A 21,403-nucleotide genomic window follows, 5' to 3' on the forward strand; every position below is an offset into this window, starting at 1 on the left:
TATGAACGTGAGGCTCAGGCCCAATTTCAAAAAGTGTGGAAGAAGGTGAATGCCTTGGAAATGAAATCCATGAGGCAATACGGGGTGTAAGAAAGGTTGATTGAGTAAAAAAAAAAACAGGATAAGACAGAGGTATGGCATTCAAAAAAATATGGTTGAGAAGGCTGAAATTGTGTGGACATATCGAGAGGATGAGTGAGGAAAATGGGCATATAAGACAAAAGTGAAGGCGACAAGGAAAAGGGGGAACCAAACTGGATATGGAAGGATGAAGTGAAAGATGTATGAAATGACTGAGGACTGAACAAGCAGGAAGGTGTGAGGTGCACCTGGAATAAAGTGCTTTGAAGCAATTTGGTATACATGGATCAACCTGCTGTGAATGGGCAGAACCAGGACATACAAAACAATCATGGGATTTGGCTGTAGATATGGAGCTCCGGTTTTTGGTACATTATACATGACAGCTAGAGTGTGGATGTAAGAAACTAAAGCCATTCTCCATCATCCTGGTGCTGCGTCCCCTTTCCCTTGCTCCCTCTATTTCTGCCACAGAGATCCTCTTAGTCAGTCTTCACTCATTTCCTCCATACATCCAAACTAATTCAGCACACCCTTGTTGTCTCTCTCAATACTACACCTCTCACATAGTGAAATGAGAAATACTTACTACAATAGGCAATAAACATGTTTAACTTTCCAGTACAAGCTGGACAAACAAATATCATCAAAAGACATACTGTTAACTTGAAATTAATTAATGCATTTTACATCATATATTACTCTATAAAGTTTCATTTCTCACTCACCTGAAAAAACACTGAAGCTCTCTTAAGAGATTACTGAACCAATGATTTGTTTTTAAATGATAAAAACGGGGAAGAATGCATGGAATGGCATATGCAAAGGAGGCTTGGAAGGACAAGGATAAATGGAGACTATATTTCTGCAGCAACCCCTTAATGAGAGTTCCCAGAAGGAATGGGTATGAGAGATACAGAAAGACAGTCAAATATAATCATCTACACAAAAGGTAAATAGAATAACAATCATAACCACTATGAATGCCAAGCAGAGAAGAAGAATGAAAAAAATTATATATATGTCAAACATACAACTAACCTGATGAGATCTATTAAGTTGTTCCTGAAGCATATTGATAGTTGGTGTACAAAGGGCATGGATGTCTTGGAGTGCTCTATGTTCATTTTGCAATTGTTGGCACTCCTCTTCCAGCTCTGCTAATCGACTTGCTAAGACATCAATATTCTCACTCAATTGTGCCTCAACCTAAAAAAATAATAAGGCACTCAACAAAGAGAAACCCTTCTTAGCTAGTTTTAATGACTTTATAAGATATCATGCATTATATCACAATAAATTTCTTGAAAATAGCTGGGGAAAATAGGAATTTGTCCTCAAAAGAATGGGGAAATCCATGTATCTGTAGGATACAGCTGACACAGTGGAATCAGTGCTGTGTTCACATATTATATTGGGCTATTGGAATCAGTGGTGTCATTTAAAACTACATTGGGCTACTAATCCAAAATTTTAAATGCCCACACATCTATCTGTGGCCCTAATCCCCTAACCATGTAGATGGGGAGGTAAGAATACTACCTGCATATCTCCTGTAAGTTGAAGAAACAACTAATAGGAATAAGCAGTAAGCTGGAAACCTTTCCTTCTTATGTGTAAGAAACAACTAACAAGAAGGAGCAGTAAGCTCGAAACCCTACCTCCTGTATTATCACTTTCCAAAAACAAGAACAGAAGAAAGAGCTAACAAGGATTTGTCCTCATAAGCTCAAGCTGAGGTAACTAAGTGTGCATGTATGCACACTTAGTTAAATTGGCTGTTAAATTGCGGATATACCATATATGCATAAAACCACATGAAAAATGAAACACGACAAATTCCCAAGTGCTCTTTCGTGAAATGATCACATCATCTGGGGACATACATTGAATGAGATGGAAGACCAAGAACAGTCAGATGATTTACAAAGAAGAAACGTAGCTAAGATGCCATTGATAAACAACTGTTACCGGATGGTGGTGTTTAGGTCTGGCATCATGCCCATCGTAGAATTTTCATTATATGGACAGGAAAGGGGACTGTTTACAAATTTTGCTTATATCAAAGCTATCCAGTTAGTATAGACCTTTACTAATATCATACAAACTGGATAATTTTATCATGGGGAAAATTCGTAAAAGTTCCTTTTCCTTAATTTATTCATTCATCATATTATTCGTTGTCTCCCACGTTAGCGAGGTAGCGCAAGGAAACAGGCGAAAGAATGGCCCAACCAACCCATATAAACATGTATGTACATAAATGCCCACACACGCACATATCCATACCTATACATTTCATTGTATACATACATATACATACATAGACATATACATATATACACATGTACATATTCATACTTGCTGCCTTCATCCATTCCTGTTGCCACCACGCCACATATGGAATTGCACCCCCCTTATCCCCAGATGTGTGCGAGGCAGCGCTAGGAAAAGACAACAAAGGCCACATTCGTTCACACTCAGTCTCTAGCTGTCATGTGTAATGCACTGAAACCACAGCTCCCTTTCCACATCCCGGCCCCACAGAACTTTCCATGGTTTACCCCAGACGCTTCACACGCCCTGGTTCAATCCAATGACAGCACGTCGGACCCTGTATACCACATCGTTCCAATTCACTCTATTCCTTGCACGTCTTTCACCCTCCTGCATGTTCAGGCCCTGATCACTCAAAATCTTTTTCACTCCATCTTTCCAGTTCCAATTGGGTCTCCCACTTCTCCCACTTTCTCCCCTATCCTATGGTTGGTAAGGTTATCTAATGTACGTATGACTCATGGTGAGGTGCCAGAGGATTGGAGGAATGCTTACATAGTGCCACTGTACAAAGGCAAAGGGGATAAAAGTGAGTGCTCAAATTACAGAGGTAAAAGTTTGTTGAGTATTCCTACAAAATTATATAGGAGGGTATTGATTGAGAGGGTGAAGGCATGTACAGAGCATCAGATTGGGGAAGAGCAGTGTGGTTTCAGAAGTGGTAGAGGATGTGTGGATCAGGTGTTTGCTTTGAAGAATGTATGTGAGAAATACTTAGAAAAGCAAATGGATTTGTATGTAGCATTTATGGATCTGGAAAAGGCATATGATAGAGTTGATAGAGATGCTCTGTGGAAGGTATTAAGAATACATGGTGTGGGGGGCAAGTTGTTAGAAGCAGTGAAAAGTTTTTATCGAGGATGTAAGGCTTATGTACATGTAGGAAGAGAGGAAAGTGATTGGTTCTCAATGTTGGTTTGCGGCAGGGGTGTGTGATGTCTCCATGGGTTTAATTTGTTTATGGATGGGGTTGTTAGGGAGGTGAATACAAGAGTTTTGGAAAGAGGGGCAAGTATGCAGTCTGTTGGGGATGAGAGAGCTTGGGGAGTGAGTCAGTTGTTGTTCGCTGATGATACAGCGCTGGTGGCTGATTCGTGTGAGAAACTGCAGAAACTGGTGACTGAGTTTGGTAAAGTGTGTGAAAGAAGAAAGCTGAGAGTAAATGTGAATAAGAGCAAGGTTATTAGGTACAGTAAGGTTAAGGGACAAGTCAACTGGGAGGTAAGTTTGAATGGAGAAAAACTGGAGGAAGTGAAGTGTTTTAGATATCTGGGAGTGGATATGGCAGCAGATGGAACCATGGAAGTGGAAGTGAATCATAGGGTGGGGGAGGGGACGAAAGTTCTGGGAGCATTGAAGAATGTGTGGAAGTCGAGAACATTATCTCGGAAAGCAAAAATGGGTACGTTTGAAGGAACATCGGTTCCAACAATGTTATATGGTTGCGAAGCATGGGCTATAGACAGAGTTGTGCAGAGGAGGGTGGATGTGCTGGAAATGAGATGTTTGAAGACAATATGTGGTGTGAGGTGGTTTAATCGTGTAAATAATAAAAGAGTAAGAGAGATATGTGGTAATAAAATGAGTGTAGTTGAGAGAGCAGAGGAGGGTGTTTTCAAATGGTTTGGTCACATGGATAGAATGTGAGAGGAAAGATTGACCAAGAGGATATACGTGTCAGAGGTGGAGGGAAAGAGGAGAAGTGGGAGACCAAATTGGAGGTGGGAAGATGGAGTGAAAAAGATTTTGAGTGATCGGGGCCTGAACATGCAGGAGGGTGAAAGGCGTGCAAGGAATAGAGTGAATTGGAACGATGTGGTATACCGGGGTCGACGTGCTGTCAATGGATTGAACCAGGGCATGTGAAGCATCTGGGGTAAACCATGGAAAGATCTGTGGGGCCTGGATGTAGAAAGGGAGCTGTGGTTTCGGTGCATTATTACATGACAGCTAGAGACTGAGTGTGAACGAATGTGGCCTTTGTTGTCTTTTCCTAGCGCTACCTCGTGCACATGCGGGGGGAGGGGGTTGTTATTTCATGTGTGGCGGGGTGGCGATGGGAATGAATAAAGGCAGACAGTATAAATTATGTACATGTGTATATATGTATACGTCTGTGTGTATGTATATGTATACGTTGAAATGTATAGGTACGTATATTTGCATGTGTGGATGTGTATGTATATACATGTGCATGTGGGTGGGTTGGGCCATCCTTTCGTCTGTTTCCTTGCGCTACCTCGCTAACATGGGAGACAGCGACAAAGTAAAATAGAATGTCTGTGTATATAAACATCCACAGACATATACATGTATACACATGTACATAATTCATACTTGCTGCCATTATTCATTCCCGTCGCCACCCCGCCACACATGAAATAACAACCCCAGCACACACATGAGGAAGCGCTAGGAAAAGACAACAAAGGCCACATTCGTTCACACTCAGTCTCTAGCTGTCATGTATATGACCACACATTTCTCTTACCCTTTCATTACTTACTCAATCAAACCACCTCACTCACACCACATATTGTCCTCAAACATTTCATTTCTAAAGCATCCACCCTCCTCTGCACAACCCTATCAATACCCTACGCCTCGCAACCATATAACATTGCTGGAATCACTATCCCTTCAAACATACCCATTTTTGCTCCCCAAGATAATGTTCTCGCCTTCCACACATTCTTCATCGCTCCCAGAACCTTCACCCCCTCCCACACCCTGTGACTCACTTCCAATTCCATGGTGCCATCCAGTGCTAAATCCACTCCCAGATATCTAAAACACTTCACTTCCAGTTTTTCTCAATTCAAACTTACCTCCCAATTAACTTGTCCTTTAACACTAATTCACACTAATTAAGACTTTTTCACATTTACTCTCAGCTTTCTTCTTTCACACACTTTATCAAAGTCAGTCACCAAACTCCGCAGTTTCTCACCAGAATCAGCCACCGGCGCAGTATCATCAGCGAACAACAACTGACTCACTTCCCAAGCACTCTCATCCACAACAGACTGCATACTTGCCCCTCTCTCTAAAGCTATTGCATTCAACTTCCTAACAACCCCATCCATGGACAAATCAAACATCCATGGAGACATGATGCACCCATGTCGCAAACCAACATTCATATATCAACATATACAAACACATACACAGACATTTACATATATACATATGTATATATTCATACTTGCTTGCCTTCATCCATTCCCGTTGCTACCCCGCCCCACAGGAAACAGCATTGCTACCACCTGCTTCAGTGAGGTCGTGCCAGTAAAACAGACAAAAAGGTCACATTCGTTCACACTCAGTCTCTAGCTGTCATATGTAATGCACTGAAACCACAGCTCCCTATCCACATCCAGGCCCCACAGACCTTCCCATGGTTTACCCCAGACACTTCACATGCCCTGGTTCAGTCCATTAACAGCAAGTCGACCCAGGTATACCACAACGTTCCAGTTCACTCTATTCCTTGCACCCATTTTACTCACCAACCTCTTAGGGGTGGATGAACAACTGGGTTGACTATGGACAGACTGCCACAACCAGGACTGAAACCTATGTGCTCAACTCTGGGTGGCTCGTGAATGTATAATAGTTAGGAATGCTAAAAGCGACACCATGGAGGTCCATTCACTCTCTTTTACCTTATTTCATACACTCCTCTAAACTGTCACCAGACTCTCTCTTGAGACTACCATCAGAGCCATGTCATCTGCAAACAGTAACTGATTCACCTCCCACACTGCTCCCATTCACCTCCAAAGCATTCTGTAAACCCATCCATCACTCTAAGACTCTTATCAATAAACATCAAAGTCCCCAGTGACACCACACGTCTACATACTTACATTATTTTCTCCTGTAATAACAGTGTCTAGCTCACACAGAGATGGAGAAGACCCTTTAACAGAATCTTTCTTGAAAGAGGACTGTTTAGACAACAAATGACGGATGACCTCTTCCTTACGGGTAACCTGAAACATAGACCCAACAATGAATTAATTACAAATCCTTTATACAGAATTATTTTCAAAAGACACATTTCAATTAAATTATAAGAAAAACTCATAAGGAGAATCTATAGTAATCTATATAGTGACTGTATTTCTCTGGAAAGGTATGAAATTCAATGCAACTTAGGAGCATTCTTCATAAAGGGGGAATACATGTAGAGATATCTGAAAAGGTAACAAAAAGTACGCTATAAGGTGGAAGCTTGAGCAAAATTATCAGGAGTTAAGACATGTGCGACTTGTGCAACAGAGCTTTCTAAAAGGTACAGCTAAGCCTAAATTAATGTAAAGGCCAAAAACATGGTTTGGCTTTGCAGAATGAATGATGAGCAATTTGAAACTTAAAACTTCCTTAATAATAAGGTGAGAAGAGGATTGGATAAAGTGAGAAATAAAAATGTCAGAATATGTTGCGAAAGTGAAGAATGAAGGTTTACGCTACTTTAGAGAATACATGGGAATACAGAGTAGGCATAAATTAGTGAGATGAAATGAAGAAGTGAAAGACCAAGAGTGAGGTGGGAGGACATGATTAAGGAGTGTGAGGATCAAAAGGCAGTGATCTTTTAAGAAGTGTTACACATCATGATGGGATCAGAAACACATGAAGGGAACTGCATAAAAATCCTATGAAACAATGGAAGATGGGTGTTTTAGACATACACAGACTACCCTGCCCTGAATACATAAAACAAAAAACAATAATAATACATTTTAAAAGTCTCATATAAAACCCATTCTGAGACTACACACCTCAACATTTTCATGTCTGTTTCGATGACGTACTTCCTGAAGAGTGTGACTGATATTAGTGACTTCAGCCTGAGATACTGCTAGTTCATGGTGGACTTCCATCAGCTGTGACTATAAACACAAACAGAATGTCAGTGGTGATGCAAAACATGCATTTAAGAGAACTAGTTCCATAATTATAGTTACCTAACCTGCACATACCAGTACTGCCTATTTTGAATGAGATAAAGCTACATAAGATGGATAAGAAAAATTAATCATTACATTCATAGTCTCCTAAAATCAAAACAGTTTTTTAACTTAACATTAATGCATGATAAGCCCATTAACTCTTTCAAAAATCATACTGCTCTTGGAGAAGAAACTAATGATGTTCCATATTTGAATATATAAAATTCTTATAGATTACAGGTCATCAGTCAGGGGAAACCACAGAAATGTCTGTGGGGCCTGATTATGGATACTGGGCTGTGGTTTTAATCCAATATGCATGACAGTAAAGGAAAGGATGTGAGTGAAAGAGGCTATTTCTTCACCTGTTCTTGGTGCTACCCTGCTAAAACAGGAAACAGTAAAAAGACTGAAATCTTTTTTTATCATACTTAATCGCCATTTCCCACGTTAGCAAGGTAGCTCCAGGAAACACACAAAGAAAGTCATATCCACTCACATACACATATACATATGTACATATATGTAAATATACATATGTATACACACGTATCATATTTTTTATAATTTGTTGCTGTCTCCCGCATTAGCGAGGTAGTGCAAGGAAACAGACAAAAGAATGGCCCAACCCACAAAATACACATGTATACACATAAACGCCCACACACGCACATATACATACCTATACATTTCAATGTATATATACATATACGTACACAGACACATACATATATACACCAGCACATATTCATACGTGCAACCTTCATCCATTCCCGCCGCCAACCTGCCATACATGAAAATGGCACCCCTCTCTACGTGCAAGCGAGGTAGTGCTGGGAAAAGATAACAAAGGCCACATTTGTTCACACTCATATATTCTTTATTTATCATACTTGATCGTCTTTTCTCACATCAGCGAGGTAGTGCCAGGAAACAGACAAAGAATGGCCCATCCGCTCATATACATGTATAAATACATAAACGCTCATACACACACAAAGGTACATATACATATTAACATAAGAATATGTATATATACACAAGGACAGACATATACACATGAACATATTCATACTTGCCTTCAATCCATTCCAAGCACCACCCCATCCCACAGGAAACAGCATCGCTACCCCCTGCTCCAGCAAGGTAGCACCAGGAAAAGAGAAAAAAAAGGCCACATTCATTCACACTCAGTTTCTAGCTGTTATGTGTAATGCACCAAACCCACAGCTCCCTATCCACTTCTAGGCCCCACAGACTTTTTCATGGTTTACCACAGACGTTTCACATGCCTTAGTTCAGTCCACTGACAGCACATACACATATATACACATGTACATATTCACACTTGCTCACCTTCATCCATTCCTAGCCCCACCCTGCCCCACAGGAAACAGCAGTGCCACCCCCTGCATCAGTGAGGAAGCTATAAATACATAAATCAAAATCAATATCGGTATACCTGTAAATCTGCGATCTGTTTGTCTCTCTCAAGAAGTTGCTGACTGGTTTCCTCGTGAGTTGTCTGCAAGTTCCGGAGATCTGCTTTCAACTTCATGATGATTAGGTCTTTCTCTGACCCTCTTCCTCCATACACACTGCTATCTGCATCCTAATATCAATACAGGGTAACATCTTGAAAGTTAGGATAACTTTATCAGGAATCTTTCCTAATTACTGTCCAGTAACTGATTTTGAGAAAGCTTATGGAGAGTGAAATGTCTGGAAACTATCTAGTTTAACAATTTCATATACAGACAAGTATATATAATCCAGATCAAATTGAAGTTTTTCCACCTCTGACACATATATCCTCTTGGTTAATCTTTCCTCACTCATTCTCTCCATATAACCAAACCATTTCAAAACACCCTCTTCTGCTCTCTCAACCACACTCTTTTTATTACCATACATCTCTCTTACCCTTGCATTACTTACTTGATCAAACCATCTCACACCACATACTGTCCTAAAACATCTCATTTCCAACAAATCCACCCTCCTCTGCACAACTCTATCCATAGCCCATGCCTCGCAACCATATAACATTGTTGGAAACACTATTCCTTCAAACAAAACCATTTTTGCTTTCCGAGATAAAGTTCTCGACTTCCACACATTTTTCAACGCTCCCAGAACTTTCGCCCCCTCCCCCACCCTATGATTCACTTCCACTTCCATGGTTCCATCCGCTGCCAAATCCACTCCCAGATATCTAAAACACTTCACTTCCTCCAGTTTTTCTCCATTCAAACTTACCTCCCAAATGACTTGTCCCTCAACCCTACTGTACCTAATAACCTTGCTCTTATTCACATTTACTCTCAGCTTTCTTCTTTCACACACTTTACCAAACTTAGTCACCAGTTTCTGCAGTTTCTCACACGAATCAGCCACCAGCGCTGTATCGTCAGCGAACAACTGACTCAATACCCAGGCTCTCTCATCCACAACTGACTGCATACTTGCCCCTCTTTCCAAAACTCTTGCATTCACCTCCCTAACAACCCCATCCATAAACAAATTAAACAACCATGGAGACATCACACACCCCTGCCGCAAACCTACATTCACTGAGAACCAATCACTTTCCTCTCTTCTTACACGTACACATGCCTTACATCCACGATAAAAACTCTTCACTGCTTCTAACAACTTGCATCCCACACCATATATTCTTAATACCTTGCACAGAGCATCTCTATCAACTCCATCATATGCCTTCTCCAGATCCATAAGTGCTACATACAAATCCAATTGCTTTTCTAAGTATTTCTCACATACATTCTTCAAATTGGAATAGTGAAATTGGAAAAAAATGTAACTTAGACATTGAAGCTTATTCTTTTTTTTCAAAGTGATAGAGATGGAAAGCAAAAAGGTGTTTTTCATAAATGTACTGGAAAAGTTGAGGTCCAGATAAATTTTTGGTCTGTCAAGGCTTTATTATGGCGGATGACCAACTACCTACCCTCATGTATCCAAGATATGGTTGTACTTTGTGTAATGAAGAAAATTGAGAAACATCAAAAGCCAATATCCCTGTTTCATGATAAGAGAAGTGGACCAGGCAGTACGATACAGTGGTTAAATTGATGAAAACTACTATTGACGTTTGTGTAAATAAATTATACATTTCCCTTTTCCATAGCCAGAGGTTGAACCATTATGTTACATTAATTTTTTTCATTTCATTTCAAGCTAGAAGTTTCAGTTTTCTAAATTATTTCTTACATTTTTCATATGAATATATATGTGTGTAAGTGTGTATATGTGCGTGTGTATGTGTATATGTATATATATATATATATATATATATGCATATATATGTATATTATCCCTGGGGATAGGGGTGAAAGAATACTTCCCACGCATTCCTCGCGTGTCGAAGAAGGCGACTAGAGGGGATGGGAGCGGGGGGCCAGAAATCCTCCCCTCCTTGTATTTTTTAACTTTCTAAAATGGGAAACAGAAGAAGGAGTCATACGGGGAGTGCTCATCCTCCTCGAAGGCTCAGACTGGGGTGTCTAAATGTGTGTGGATGTAACCAAGATGTGAAAAAAGGAGAGATAGGTAGTATGTTTGAGGAAAGGAACCTGGATGTTTTGGCTCTGAGTGAAACGAAGCTCAAGGGTAAAGGGGAAGAGTGGTTTGGGAATGTCTTGGGAGTAAAGTCAGGGGTTAGTGAGAGGACAAGAGCAAGGGAAGGAGTAGCAGTACTCCTGAAACAGGAGTTGTGGGAGTATGTGATAGAATGTAAGAAAGTAAATTCTCGATTAATATGGGTAAAACTGAAAGTTGATGGAGAGAGATGGGTGATTATTGGTGCATATGCACCTGGGCATGAGAAGAAAGATCATGAGAGGCAAGTGTTTTGGGAGCAGCTGAATGAGTGTGTTAGTGGTTTTGATGCACGAGACCGGGTTATAGTGATGGGTGATTAGAATGCAAAGGTGAGTAATGTGGCAGTTGAGGGAATAATTGGTATACATGGGGTGTTCAGTGTTGTAAATGGAAATGGTGAAGAGCTTGTAGATTTATGTGCTGAAAAAGGACTGGTGATTGGGAATACCTGGTTTAAAAAGCGAGATATACATAAGTATACGTATGTAAGTAGAAGAGATGGCCAGAGAGCATTATTGGATTACGTGTTAACTGACAGGCGCACGAAAGAGAGACTTTTGGATGTTAATGTGCTGAGAGGTGCAACTGGAGGGATGTCTGATCATTATCTTGTGGAGACTAAGGTGAAGATTTGTATGGGTTTTCAGAAAAGAAGAGTGAATGTTGGGGTGAAGAGGGTAGTGAGAGTAAGTGAGCTTGGGAAGGAGACTTGTGTGAGGAAGTACCAGGAGAGACTGAGTATAGAATGGAAAAAGGTGAGAACAATGGAAGTAAGGGGAGTGGGGGAGGAATGGGATGTATTTAGGGAATCAGTGATGGATTGCGCAAAAGATGCTTGTGGCATGAGAAGAGTGGGAGGTGGGTTGACTAGAAAGGGTAGTGAGTGGTGGGATGAAGAAGTAAGATTATTAGTGAAAGAGAAGAGAGAGGCATTTGGACGATTTTTGCAGGGAAAAAATGCAATTGAGTGGGAGATGTATAAAAGAAAGAGACAGGAGGTCACGAGAAAGGTGCAAGAGGTGAAAAAGAGGGCAAATGAGAGTTGGGGTGAGAGAGTATCATTAAATTTTAGGGAGAATAAAAAGATGTTCTGGAAGGAGGTAAATAAAGTGCATAAGACAAGGGAACAAATGGGAACTTCAGTGAAGGGCACAAATGGGGAGGTGTTAACAAGTAGTGGTGATGTGAGAAAGAGATGGAGTGAGTATTTTGAAGGTCTGTTGAATGTGTTTGATGATAGAGTGGCAGATATAGGGTGTTTTGGTCGAGGTGGTGTGCAAAGTGAGAGGGTTAGGGGAAATGATTTGGTAAACAGAGAAGAAGTAGTAAAAGCTTTGCGGAAGGTGAAAGCCGGCAAGGCAGCAGGTTTGGATGGTATTGCAGTGGAATGGTTATTTAATGTATGTATGACTCATGGTGAGGTGCCTGAGGATTGGCGGAATGCGTGCATAGTGCCATTGTACAAAGGCAAAGGGGATAAGAGTGAGTGCTCAAATTTCAGAGGTATAAGTTTGTTGAGTATTCCTGGTAAATTATATGGGAGGGTATTGTTTGAGAGGGTGAAGGCATGTACAGAGCATCAGATTGGGGAAGAGCAGAGTGGTTTCAGATGTGGTAGAGGATGTGTGGATCAGGTGTTTATTTGAAGAATGTATGTGAGAAATACTTAGAAAAGCAAATGGATTTGTATGTAGCATTTATGGATCTGGGGAAGGTATATGACAGAGTTGATAGAGATGCTCTGTGGAAGGTATTAAGAATATATGGTGGTGGGAGGCAAGTTGTTAGAAGCAGTGAAAAGTTTTTATCGAGGATGTAAGGCATGTGTACATGTAGGAAGAGAGGAAAGTGATTGGTTCTCAGTGAATGTAGGTTTGCGGCAGGGGTGTGTGATGTCTCCATGGTTGTTTAATTTGTTTATGGATGGGGTTGTTAGGGAGGTGAATGCATGAGTTTTGGAAAGAGGGGCAAGTATGAAGTCTGTTGTGGATGAGAGAGCTTGGGAAGGGAGTCAGTTGTTGTTCGCTGATGATACAGCGCTGGTGGCTGATTCATGTGAGAAACTGCAGAAGCTGGTGACTGAGTTTGGTAAAGTGTGTGAAAGAAGAAAGTTAAGAGTATTGGTGAATAAGAGCAAGGTTATTAGGTACAGTAGGGTTGAGGGTCAAGTCAATTGGGAGGTAAGTTTGAATGGAGAAAAACTGGAGGAGGTAAAGTGTTTTAGATATTTGGGAGTGGATCTGGCAGCGGATGGAACCATGGAAGCGGAAGTGGATCATAGGGTGGGGGAGGGGGCGAAAATCCTGGGAGCCTTGAAGAATGTGTGGAAGTCGAGAACATTATCTCGGAAAGCAAAAATGGCTATGTTTGAAGGAATAGTGGTTCCAACAATTTTGTATGGTTGCGAGGCGTGGGCTATGGAGAGAGTTGTGCGCAGGAGGGTGGATGTGCTGGAAATGAGATGTTTGAGGACAATGTGTGGTGTGAGGTGGTTTGATCGAGTAAGTAACGTAAGGGTAAGAGAGATGTGTGGAAATAAAAAGAGCGTGGTTGAGAGAGCAGAAGAGGGTGTTTTGAAATGGTTTGGGCACATGGAGAGAATGAGTGAGGAAAGATTGACCAAGAGGATATATGTGTCGGAGGTGGAGTGAACGAGGAGAAGTGGGAGACCAAATTGGAGGTGGAAAGATGGAGTGAAAAAGATTTTGTGTGATCGGGGCCTGAACATGCAGGAGGGTGAAAGGAGGGCAAGGAATAGAGTGAATTGGATCGATGTGGTATACTGGGGTTGACGTGCTGTCAGTGGATTGAATCAGGGCATGTGAAGCGTCTGGGGTAAACCATGGAAAGCTGTGTACGTATGTATATTTGCATGTGTGGACGTGTATGTATATACATGTGTATGGGGGTGGGTTGGGCCATTTCTTTCGTCTGTTTCCTTGCGCTATCTCGCAAACGTGGGAGACAGCGGAAAAAAAAAAAAAAAAAAAAAAAAAAAAAAACATTCTTCAAAGTAAACACCTGATCCACACATCCTCTACCACTTCTGAAACCACACTGCTCTTCCCCAATCTGATGCTCTGTACATGCCTTCACTCTCTCAATCAACACCCTCCCATATAATTTCCCAGGAATACTCAACAAACTTATACCTCTGTAATTTGAGCAGTCACTTTTATCCCCTTTGCCTTTGTACAATGGCACTATGCAAGCATTCTGCCAATCCTAAGGCACCTCACCATGAGACATACATACATTAAATAACCTTACCAACCAGTCTGCAATACAGTCACCCCCTTTTTTAATAAATTCCACTGCAATACCATCCAAACCCGCTGCCTTGCTGGCTTTCATCTTCCACAAAGCTTTTACTACCACTTCTCTACCAAATCATTTTCCCTAACCCTCTCATTCTGCACACCACCTTGACCAAAACACCCTATATCTGCCACTCTATCATCAAACACATTCAACAAACCTTCAAAATACTCACTCCATCTCCTTCTCACATCACCACTACTTGTTATCACCTCCCCATTAGCCCCCTTCACTGAAGTTCCCATTTCCTCACTTGTCTTACGCACTTTACTTACCTCTTTCCAAAACATCTTTTTATTCTCCCTAAAATTTAATGATACTCTCTCACCCCAACTCTCATTTGCCCTCTTTTTCCCCTCTTACACTTTTCTCTTGACCTCCTGCCTCTTTCTTTTATACATCTCCCACTCATTTGCATTATTTTTTTTCTCACCCCAACTCTCATTTGCCCTCTTTTTCCCCTCTTACACTTTTCTCTTGACCTCCTGCCTCTTTCTTTTATACATCTCCCACTCATTTGCATTATTTCCCTGCAAAAATCGTCCAAATGCCTCTCTCTTCTCTTTCACTAATAATCTTACTTCTTCATCCCACCACTCACTACCCTTTCTAATCTGCCCATCTCCCACGCTTCTCATGCCACAAGCATCTTTTTGCGCAAGCCATCACTGCTTCCCTAAATACATCCCATTCCTGCCCCACTCCCCTTATGTCCTTAGTTCTCACTTTTTTCCATTCTGTATTCGGTCTCTCCTGGTACTTCCTCACACAAATCTCCTTTCCAAGCTCACTTACTCTCACCACTCTTTTCACCCCATCATTCTCTCTTCTTTTCTGAAAATGTCTACAAATCTTCACCTTTGCCTCCACAAAATAATGATCAGACATCCCTCCAGTTGCACCTCTCAGCACATTAACATCCAAAAGTCTCTCTTTTGCGCGCCTATCAATTAACACGTAATCCAATAACGCTCTCTGGCAATCTCTCCTACTTACATACGTATACTTATGTATATCTCTCTTTTCAAAACCAGGTATTCCCAATCACCAGTCCTTTTTCAGCACATAAATCTACAAGCTCTTCACCATTTCCATTTACAACAATGAACATCCCATGTACACCAATTATTCCCTCAACTGCCACATTACTCATCTTTGCCTTCAAATCACCCATCACTATAACCCGGTCTCGTGCATCAAAACTACTAACACACTCACTCAGCTGCTCCCAAAACACTTGCCTCTCATGATCTTTCTTCTCATGCCCAGGTGCATATGCACCAATAATCACCCATCTCTCTCCATCAACTTTCAGTTTTACCCATATCAATCTAGAGTTTACTTTCTTACACTCTATCACATACTCCCACCACTCCTGTTTCAGGGGTAGTGCTACTCCTTCCCTTGCTCTTGTCCTCTCACTAACCCCTGACTTTACTCCCAAGACATTCCCAAACCACTCTTCCCCTTTACCCTTGAGCTTCATTTCACTCAGAGCCAAAACATTCAGGTTCCTTTCCTGAAACATACTACCTATCTCTCCTTTTTTCTCATCTTGGTTACATCCACACACATTTAGATACCCAGTCTGAGCCTTTGAGGAGGATGAGCACTCCACGTATGACTCCTTCTTCTGTTTCCCCTTTTAGAAAGTTAAAATACAAGGATCAAAGTATGTAAGAATAAATCTTTCATTACCATATACATAGTTTGAAGACAAGAACAGGGCAAAGTTCTTTTGCCATGGTCAGAGGAAATGGATATCATAGATATATATATAGATCGATTATATATATATATATTTTATTTATCATACAATGCAATTGAGTGGGAGATGTATAAAAGAAAGAGACAGGAGGTCAAGAGAAAGGTGCAAGAGGTGAAAAAAAAAGGGCAAATGAGAGTTGGGGTGAGAGAGTATCATTAAATTTTAGGGAGAATAAAAAGATGTTCTGGAAGGAGGTAAATAAAGTGCATAAGACAAGGGAGCAAATGGGAACTTCAGTGAAGGGCGCAAATGGGGAGGTGATAACAAGTAGTGGTGATGTGAGAAGGAGATGGAGTGAGTATTTTGAAGGTTTGTCGAATGTGTTTGATGATAGAGTGGCAGATATAGGGTGTTTTGGTCGAGGTGGTGTGCAAAGTGAGAGGGTTAGGGAAAATGATTTGGTAAACAGAGAAGAGGTAGTGAAAGCTTTGCGGATGATGAAAGCCGGCAAGGCAGCAGGTTTGGATGGTATTGCAGTGGAATTTATTAAAAAAGGGGGTGACTGTATTGTTGACTGGTTGGTAAGGTTATTTAATGTATGTATGACTCATGGTGAGGTGCCTGAGGATTGGCGGAATGCGTGCATAGTGCCATTGTACAAAGGCAAAGGGGATAAGAGTGAGTGCTCAAATTACAGAGGTATAAGTTTGTTGAGTATTCCTGGTAAATTATATGGGAGGGTATTGATTGAGAGGGTGAAGGCATGTACAGAGCATCAGATTGGGGAAGAGCAGTGTGGTTTCAGAAGTGGTAGAGGATGTGTGGATCAGGTGTTTGCTTTGAAGAATGTATGTGAGAAATACTTAGAAAAGCAAATGGATTTGTATGTAGCATTTATGGATCTGGAGAAGGCATACGATAGAGTTGATAGAGTTGCTCTGTGGAAGGTATTAAGAATATATGGTGTGGGAGGCAAGTTGTTAGAAGCAGTGAAAAGTTTTTATCGAGGATGTAAGGCATGTGTACATGTAGGAAGAGAGGAAAGTGATTGGTTCTCAGTGAATGTAGGTTTGCGGCAGGGGTGTGTGATGTCTCCATGGTTGTTTAATTTGTTTATGGATGGGGTTGTTAGGGAGGTAAATGCAAGAGTTTTGGAAAGAGGGGCAAGTATGAAGTCTGTTGGGGGTGAGAGAGCTTGGGAAGTGAGTCAGTTGTTGTTCGCTGATGATACAGCGCTGGTGGCTGATTCATGTGAGAAACTGCAGAAGCTGGTGACTGAGTTTGGTAAAGTGTGTGGAAGAAGAAAGTTTAGAGTAAATGTGAATAAGAGCAAGGTTATTAGGTACAGTAGGGTTGAGGGTCAAGTAAATTGGGAGGTGAGTTTGAATGGAGAAAAACTGGAGGAAGTGAAATGTTTTAGATATCTGGGAGTGGATCTGGCAGCGGATGGAACCATGGAAGCAGAAGTGGATCATAGGGTGGGGGAGGGGGCGAAAATTCTGGGGGCCTTGAAGAATGTGTGGAAGTCGAGAACATTATCTTGGAAAGCAAAAATGGGTATGTTTGAAGGAATAGTGGTTCCAACAATGTTGTATGGTTGCGAGGCGTGGGCTATGGATAGAGTTGTGCGCAGGAGGATGGATGTGCTGGAAATGAGATGTTTGAGGACAATGTGTGGTGTGAGGTGGTTTGATCGAGTGAGTAACGTAAGGGTAAGAGAGATGTGTGGAAATAAAAAGAGCGTGGTTGAGAGAGCAGAAGAGGGTGTTTTGAAGTGGTTTGGGCACATGGAGAGAATGAGTGAGGAAAGATTGACCAAGAGGATATATGTGTCGGAGGTGGAGGGAACGAGGAGAAGAGGGAGACCAAATTGGAGGTGGAAAGATGGAGTGAAAAAGATTTTGTGTGATCGGGGCCTGAACATGCAGGAGGGTGAAAGGAGGGCAAGGAATAGAGTGAATTGGAGCGATGTGGTATACCGGGGTTGACGTGCTGTCAGTGGATTGAATCAAGGCATGTGAAGCGTCTGGGGTAAACCATGGAAAGCTGTGTAGGTATGTATATTTGCGTGTGTGGACGTATGTATATACATGTGTATGGGGGGGGTTGGGCCATTTCTTTCGTCTGTTTCCTTGCGCTACCTCGCAAACGCGGGAGACAGCGACAAAGTATAATATATAAAAAAATAAATATAATTTATCATACATAAGCACCTTCTCCCGCGTCAGCGAGGTAGCACCAGGAAACAGACGAAGAATGGCCCATCCACTCACATATATACATACACATACATACATACATACATTCCTATGAGTCCATGGGGAAAATGAAACACGAAAAGTGTATATATAGATCGATAAAAGAAGAAAATCAGGGGCCATAATTTAAAATCAAGCAAAGAAAAATTCACAGAAAAGATGTAGTGAAGTACATTTATAAGAACTGCCAATGAGTGGAATATACAGGGAGATGAAACTGTCAGTGCAAACAGCACATACAAGTTTAATGAGTATGATATTAAAGAAAGTATTAGGTACAGTAGGGTTGAGGGTCAAGTGAACTGGGAGGTAAGTTTGAATGGAGAAAAACTGGAGGAAGTAAAGTGTTTTAGATATCTGGGAGTGGATCTGGCAGTGGATGGAACCATGGAAGCGGAAGTGAATCATAGGGTGGAGGAGGGGGCGAAAATCCTGGGAGCCTTGAAGAATGTGTGGAAGTCGAGAACATTATCTTGGAAAGCAAAAATGGCTATGTTTGAAGGAATAGTGGTTCCAACAATGTTGTATGGTTGCGAGGTGTGGGCTATGGATAGAGTCGTGCGCAGGAGGGTGGATGTGCTGGAAAGGAGATGTTTGAGGACAATATGTGGTGAGGTGGTTTGATCGAGTAAGTAGTGTAAGGGTAAGAGAGATGTGTGGAAATAAAAAGAGCATGGTTGAGAGAGCAGAAGAGGGTGTTTTGAAATGGTTTGGGCACATGGAGAGAATGAGTGAGGAAAGATTGACCAAGAGGATATATGTGTCGGAGGTGGAGGGAATGAGGAGAAGTGGGAGACCAAATTGGAGGTGGAAAGATGGAGTGAAAAAGATTTTGAGTGATCGGGGCCTGAACATGCAGGAGTGTGAAAGGCGGGCAAGGAATAGAGTGAATTGGATCGATGTGGTATACCGGGGTCGACGTGCTGTCAATGGATTGAATCAGGGCATGTGAAGCGTCTGGGGTAAACCATGGAAAGTTCTGTGGGGCCTGGATGTGGAAAGGGAGCTGTGGTTTCGGGCATTATTACATGATAGCTAGAGACTGAGTGTGAATGAATGGGGCCTTTGTTGTCTTTTCCTAGCGCTACCTCGCACACATGAGGGGGGAGGGGATGTTATTCCATGTGTGGCGAGGTGGCGATGGGAATAAATAAAGGCAGACAGTATGAATTATGTACATGTGTTTATATGTATATGTCTGTGTGTGTATATATATGTGTACATTGAGATGTATGGGTATGTATATTTGCGTGTGTGGACGTGTATGTATATACATGTGTATGGGGGTGGGTTGGGCCATTTCCTTTGTCTGTTTCCTTGCGCTACCTCAAAAATGTGGGAGACAGCGACAAAGCAAAATAATCATAAAAAAAATTAAAGAAAGTTTAAGAAATGGGGATCCCCATGCTGTACAGTAGGCAATTACACACTTTCAAGTTCTGAATTAAACTGACAAGTTGAAAGGAAAGACTACTTTACCAAAGAAAGATCAATGCAAGGTCATGGGAGGAAATTACCGAAGAAACATTTCAGAAAACATGTAAAGAAGTAATTCTATAGTAATAAAAAGGAGGTACACCACCGATTTTCCGGCACTCTTGGTTCCAAAGCCTTGCTGAATTAACCACTTTGCCGGACCAACCAAGGTCACGCAATTATAATTCGTCAACACATTTCTAACCCACTATTCATACATCTCCCATGTGTCTAAAGTATACCATGGAATGCTAGAAATCTAAATCAAACAAATATTAAATGTAAATTTAAAAAATGAAATACCTTATACACCTGCTCAGGACTGAGGTGCTCGTCAGCTACGAGTTTCGCAAATTCTTCTACATACTCGGCAACTCCTTCGTGGTTTGCAGACTGCTTTTCTCTGCACACTTTATTATGGAAATGCCATGACGCTTCTTGAATCTTTAAATCCATCCTTCACTATAGTCACACTCATGTTGTAATTTAAGTTCTTTAGGGAAAACTTAGCCTGGTCCATTATCATGCTACCTAACAAGTCAATTCCATCACTTCAACACTGTCGCAACCATTCTATCATCACTCGATCGTGCTCAGTACTCTTACCATCTTTCATAGTTTTTCTAATTGTCATTTGCTTCTTGAAATCACTGTCTACATAGAATTTCAATATTTTCTCCCTTTGCTTCTTTATATGACAAACAGCTGATGAACCAATACTGTAGATGTCACACAGCTTATGCACCAAAACACCACGGTCCATTTTTTCAACAGTTCTACTTTATCTTGGATCAAAATGGACTGGTGTTTACATTTGACACCATGACTGATACTCTTACATATCTTAGCTAGGGTTAAATTTAAGCAAAACAAGCTAAGAATCTAAAAGAATTGCAGTATCACCACCACCAAGTGCAGTGTAAAGAATGTGAATAAGTGTGCCCTACACACAATACCATCTGTGGCCACCCAGTAAACTAATCTGGTGGCAGCGGTAATTTCAAGTCCCCTCACGTAATTTTGTCCGGACTAGAGGTGCCGAACCAGCAATTGCCGGAAAATCAGTGGTGTAACTGTATTAGGTGATTGAAACATGCTAAGTGACAAAATGAAAGCAGACAGTGTTCAGAATTTCTTAAGCTGCATAGTTAAGAATGTTTAAAAACTGGGATCCCTAGTGCTGTTCATACACTTAACAGAAAAGTGTCTACCAACTTTCTGCATTACTAATGTTGTATTCAGTCTACCGACTTTCTGTGTTATTAATGTTGTATTCATTTTCATAAAAATTGCAGTCATAGATCACTGAATCTGATATGTCCATCCTTCCTTATCCATATACATATTCCATTCACTGGCTTTTTCCATCCTTTTTTATGTGTCTACAGATCCCCTTTCTTAACTACATGTAAATGGATCTCACTTGATTTTTGGAAAAAAGCAAAACTCTATGCTCCACTGTCTACGTATGCTTTTTTTTTTTTTTTTTACATTACAATACTGGTGGCCTTTTACTTATTTTCTGCACATATCTATTCAAACACAAACACAAGAGAAAAATGAGTCTAACTGTGCATCAGCAACTGTTTCTCTAAATACAAAGAGTAATTATCAGTAAATCTGGAATAAAATCAAGAAATACA

General features: G+C 41.1%; 1 protein-coding gene across 15 annotated transcripts in view; it reads right to left on the bottom strand.

The window, feature by feature from the left end:
• Positions 1-21,403, bottom strand: part of LOC139760399 (uncharacterized) — a 216,838-nt gene that overhangs the window by 154,238 nt on the left and 41,197 nt on the right. For all 15 annotated transcript variants that reach the window (XM_071683539.1, XM_071683547.1, XM_071683535.1 and 12 more), the window contains exons 6-9: positions 8,839-8,988; positions 7,206-7,316; positions 6,288-6,413; positions 1,123-1,290 (exon numbers count right to left, since the gene is read on the bottom strand). In XM_071683539.1, coding sequence (XP_071539640.1) covers positions 1,123-1,290; positions 6,288-6,413; positions 7,206-7,316; positions 8,839-8,988 — 555 coding nt within the window. The remainder of the gene's footprint in view (positions 1-1,122; positions 1,291-6,287; positions 6,414-7,205; positions 7,317-8,838; positions 8,989-21,403) is intronic.

Source organism: Panulirus ornatus, chromosome 36, assembly GCF_036320965.1.
Source record: "Panulirus ornatus isolate Po-2019 chromosome 36, ASM3632096v1, whole genome shotgun sequence".
NCBI lineage: Eukaryota > Metazoa > Arthropoda > Malacostraca > Decapoda > Palinuridae > Panulirus > Panulirus ornatus.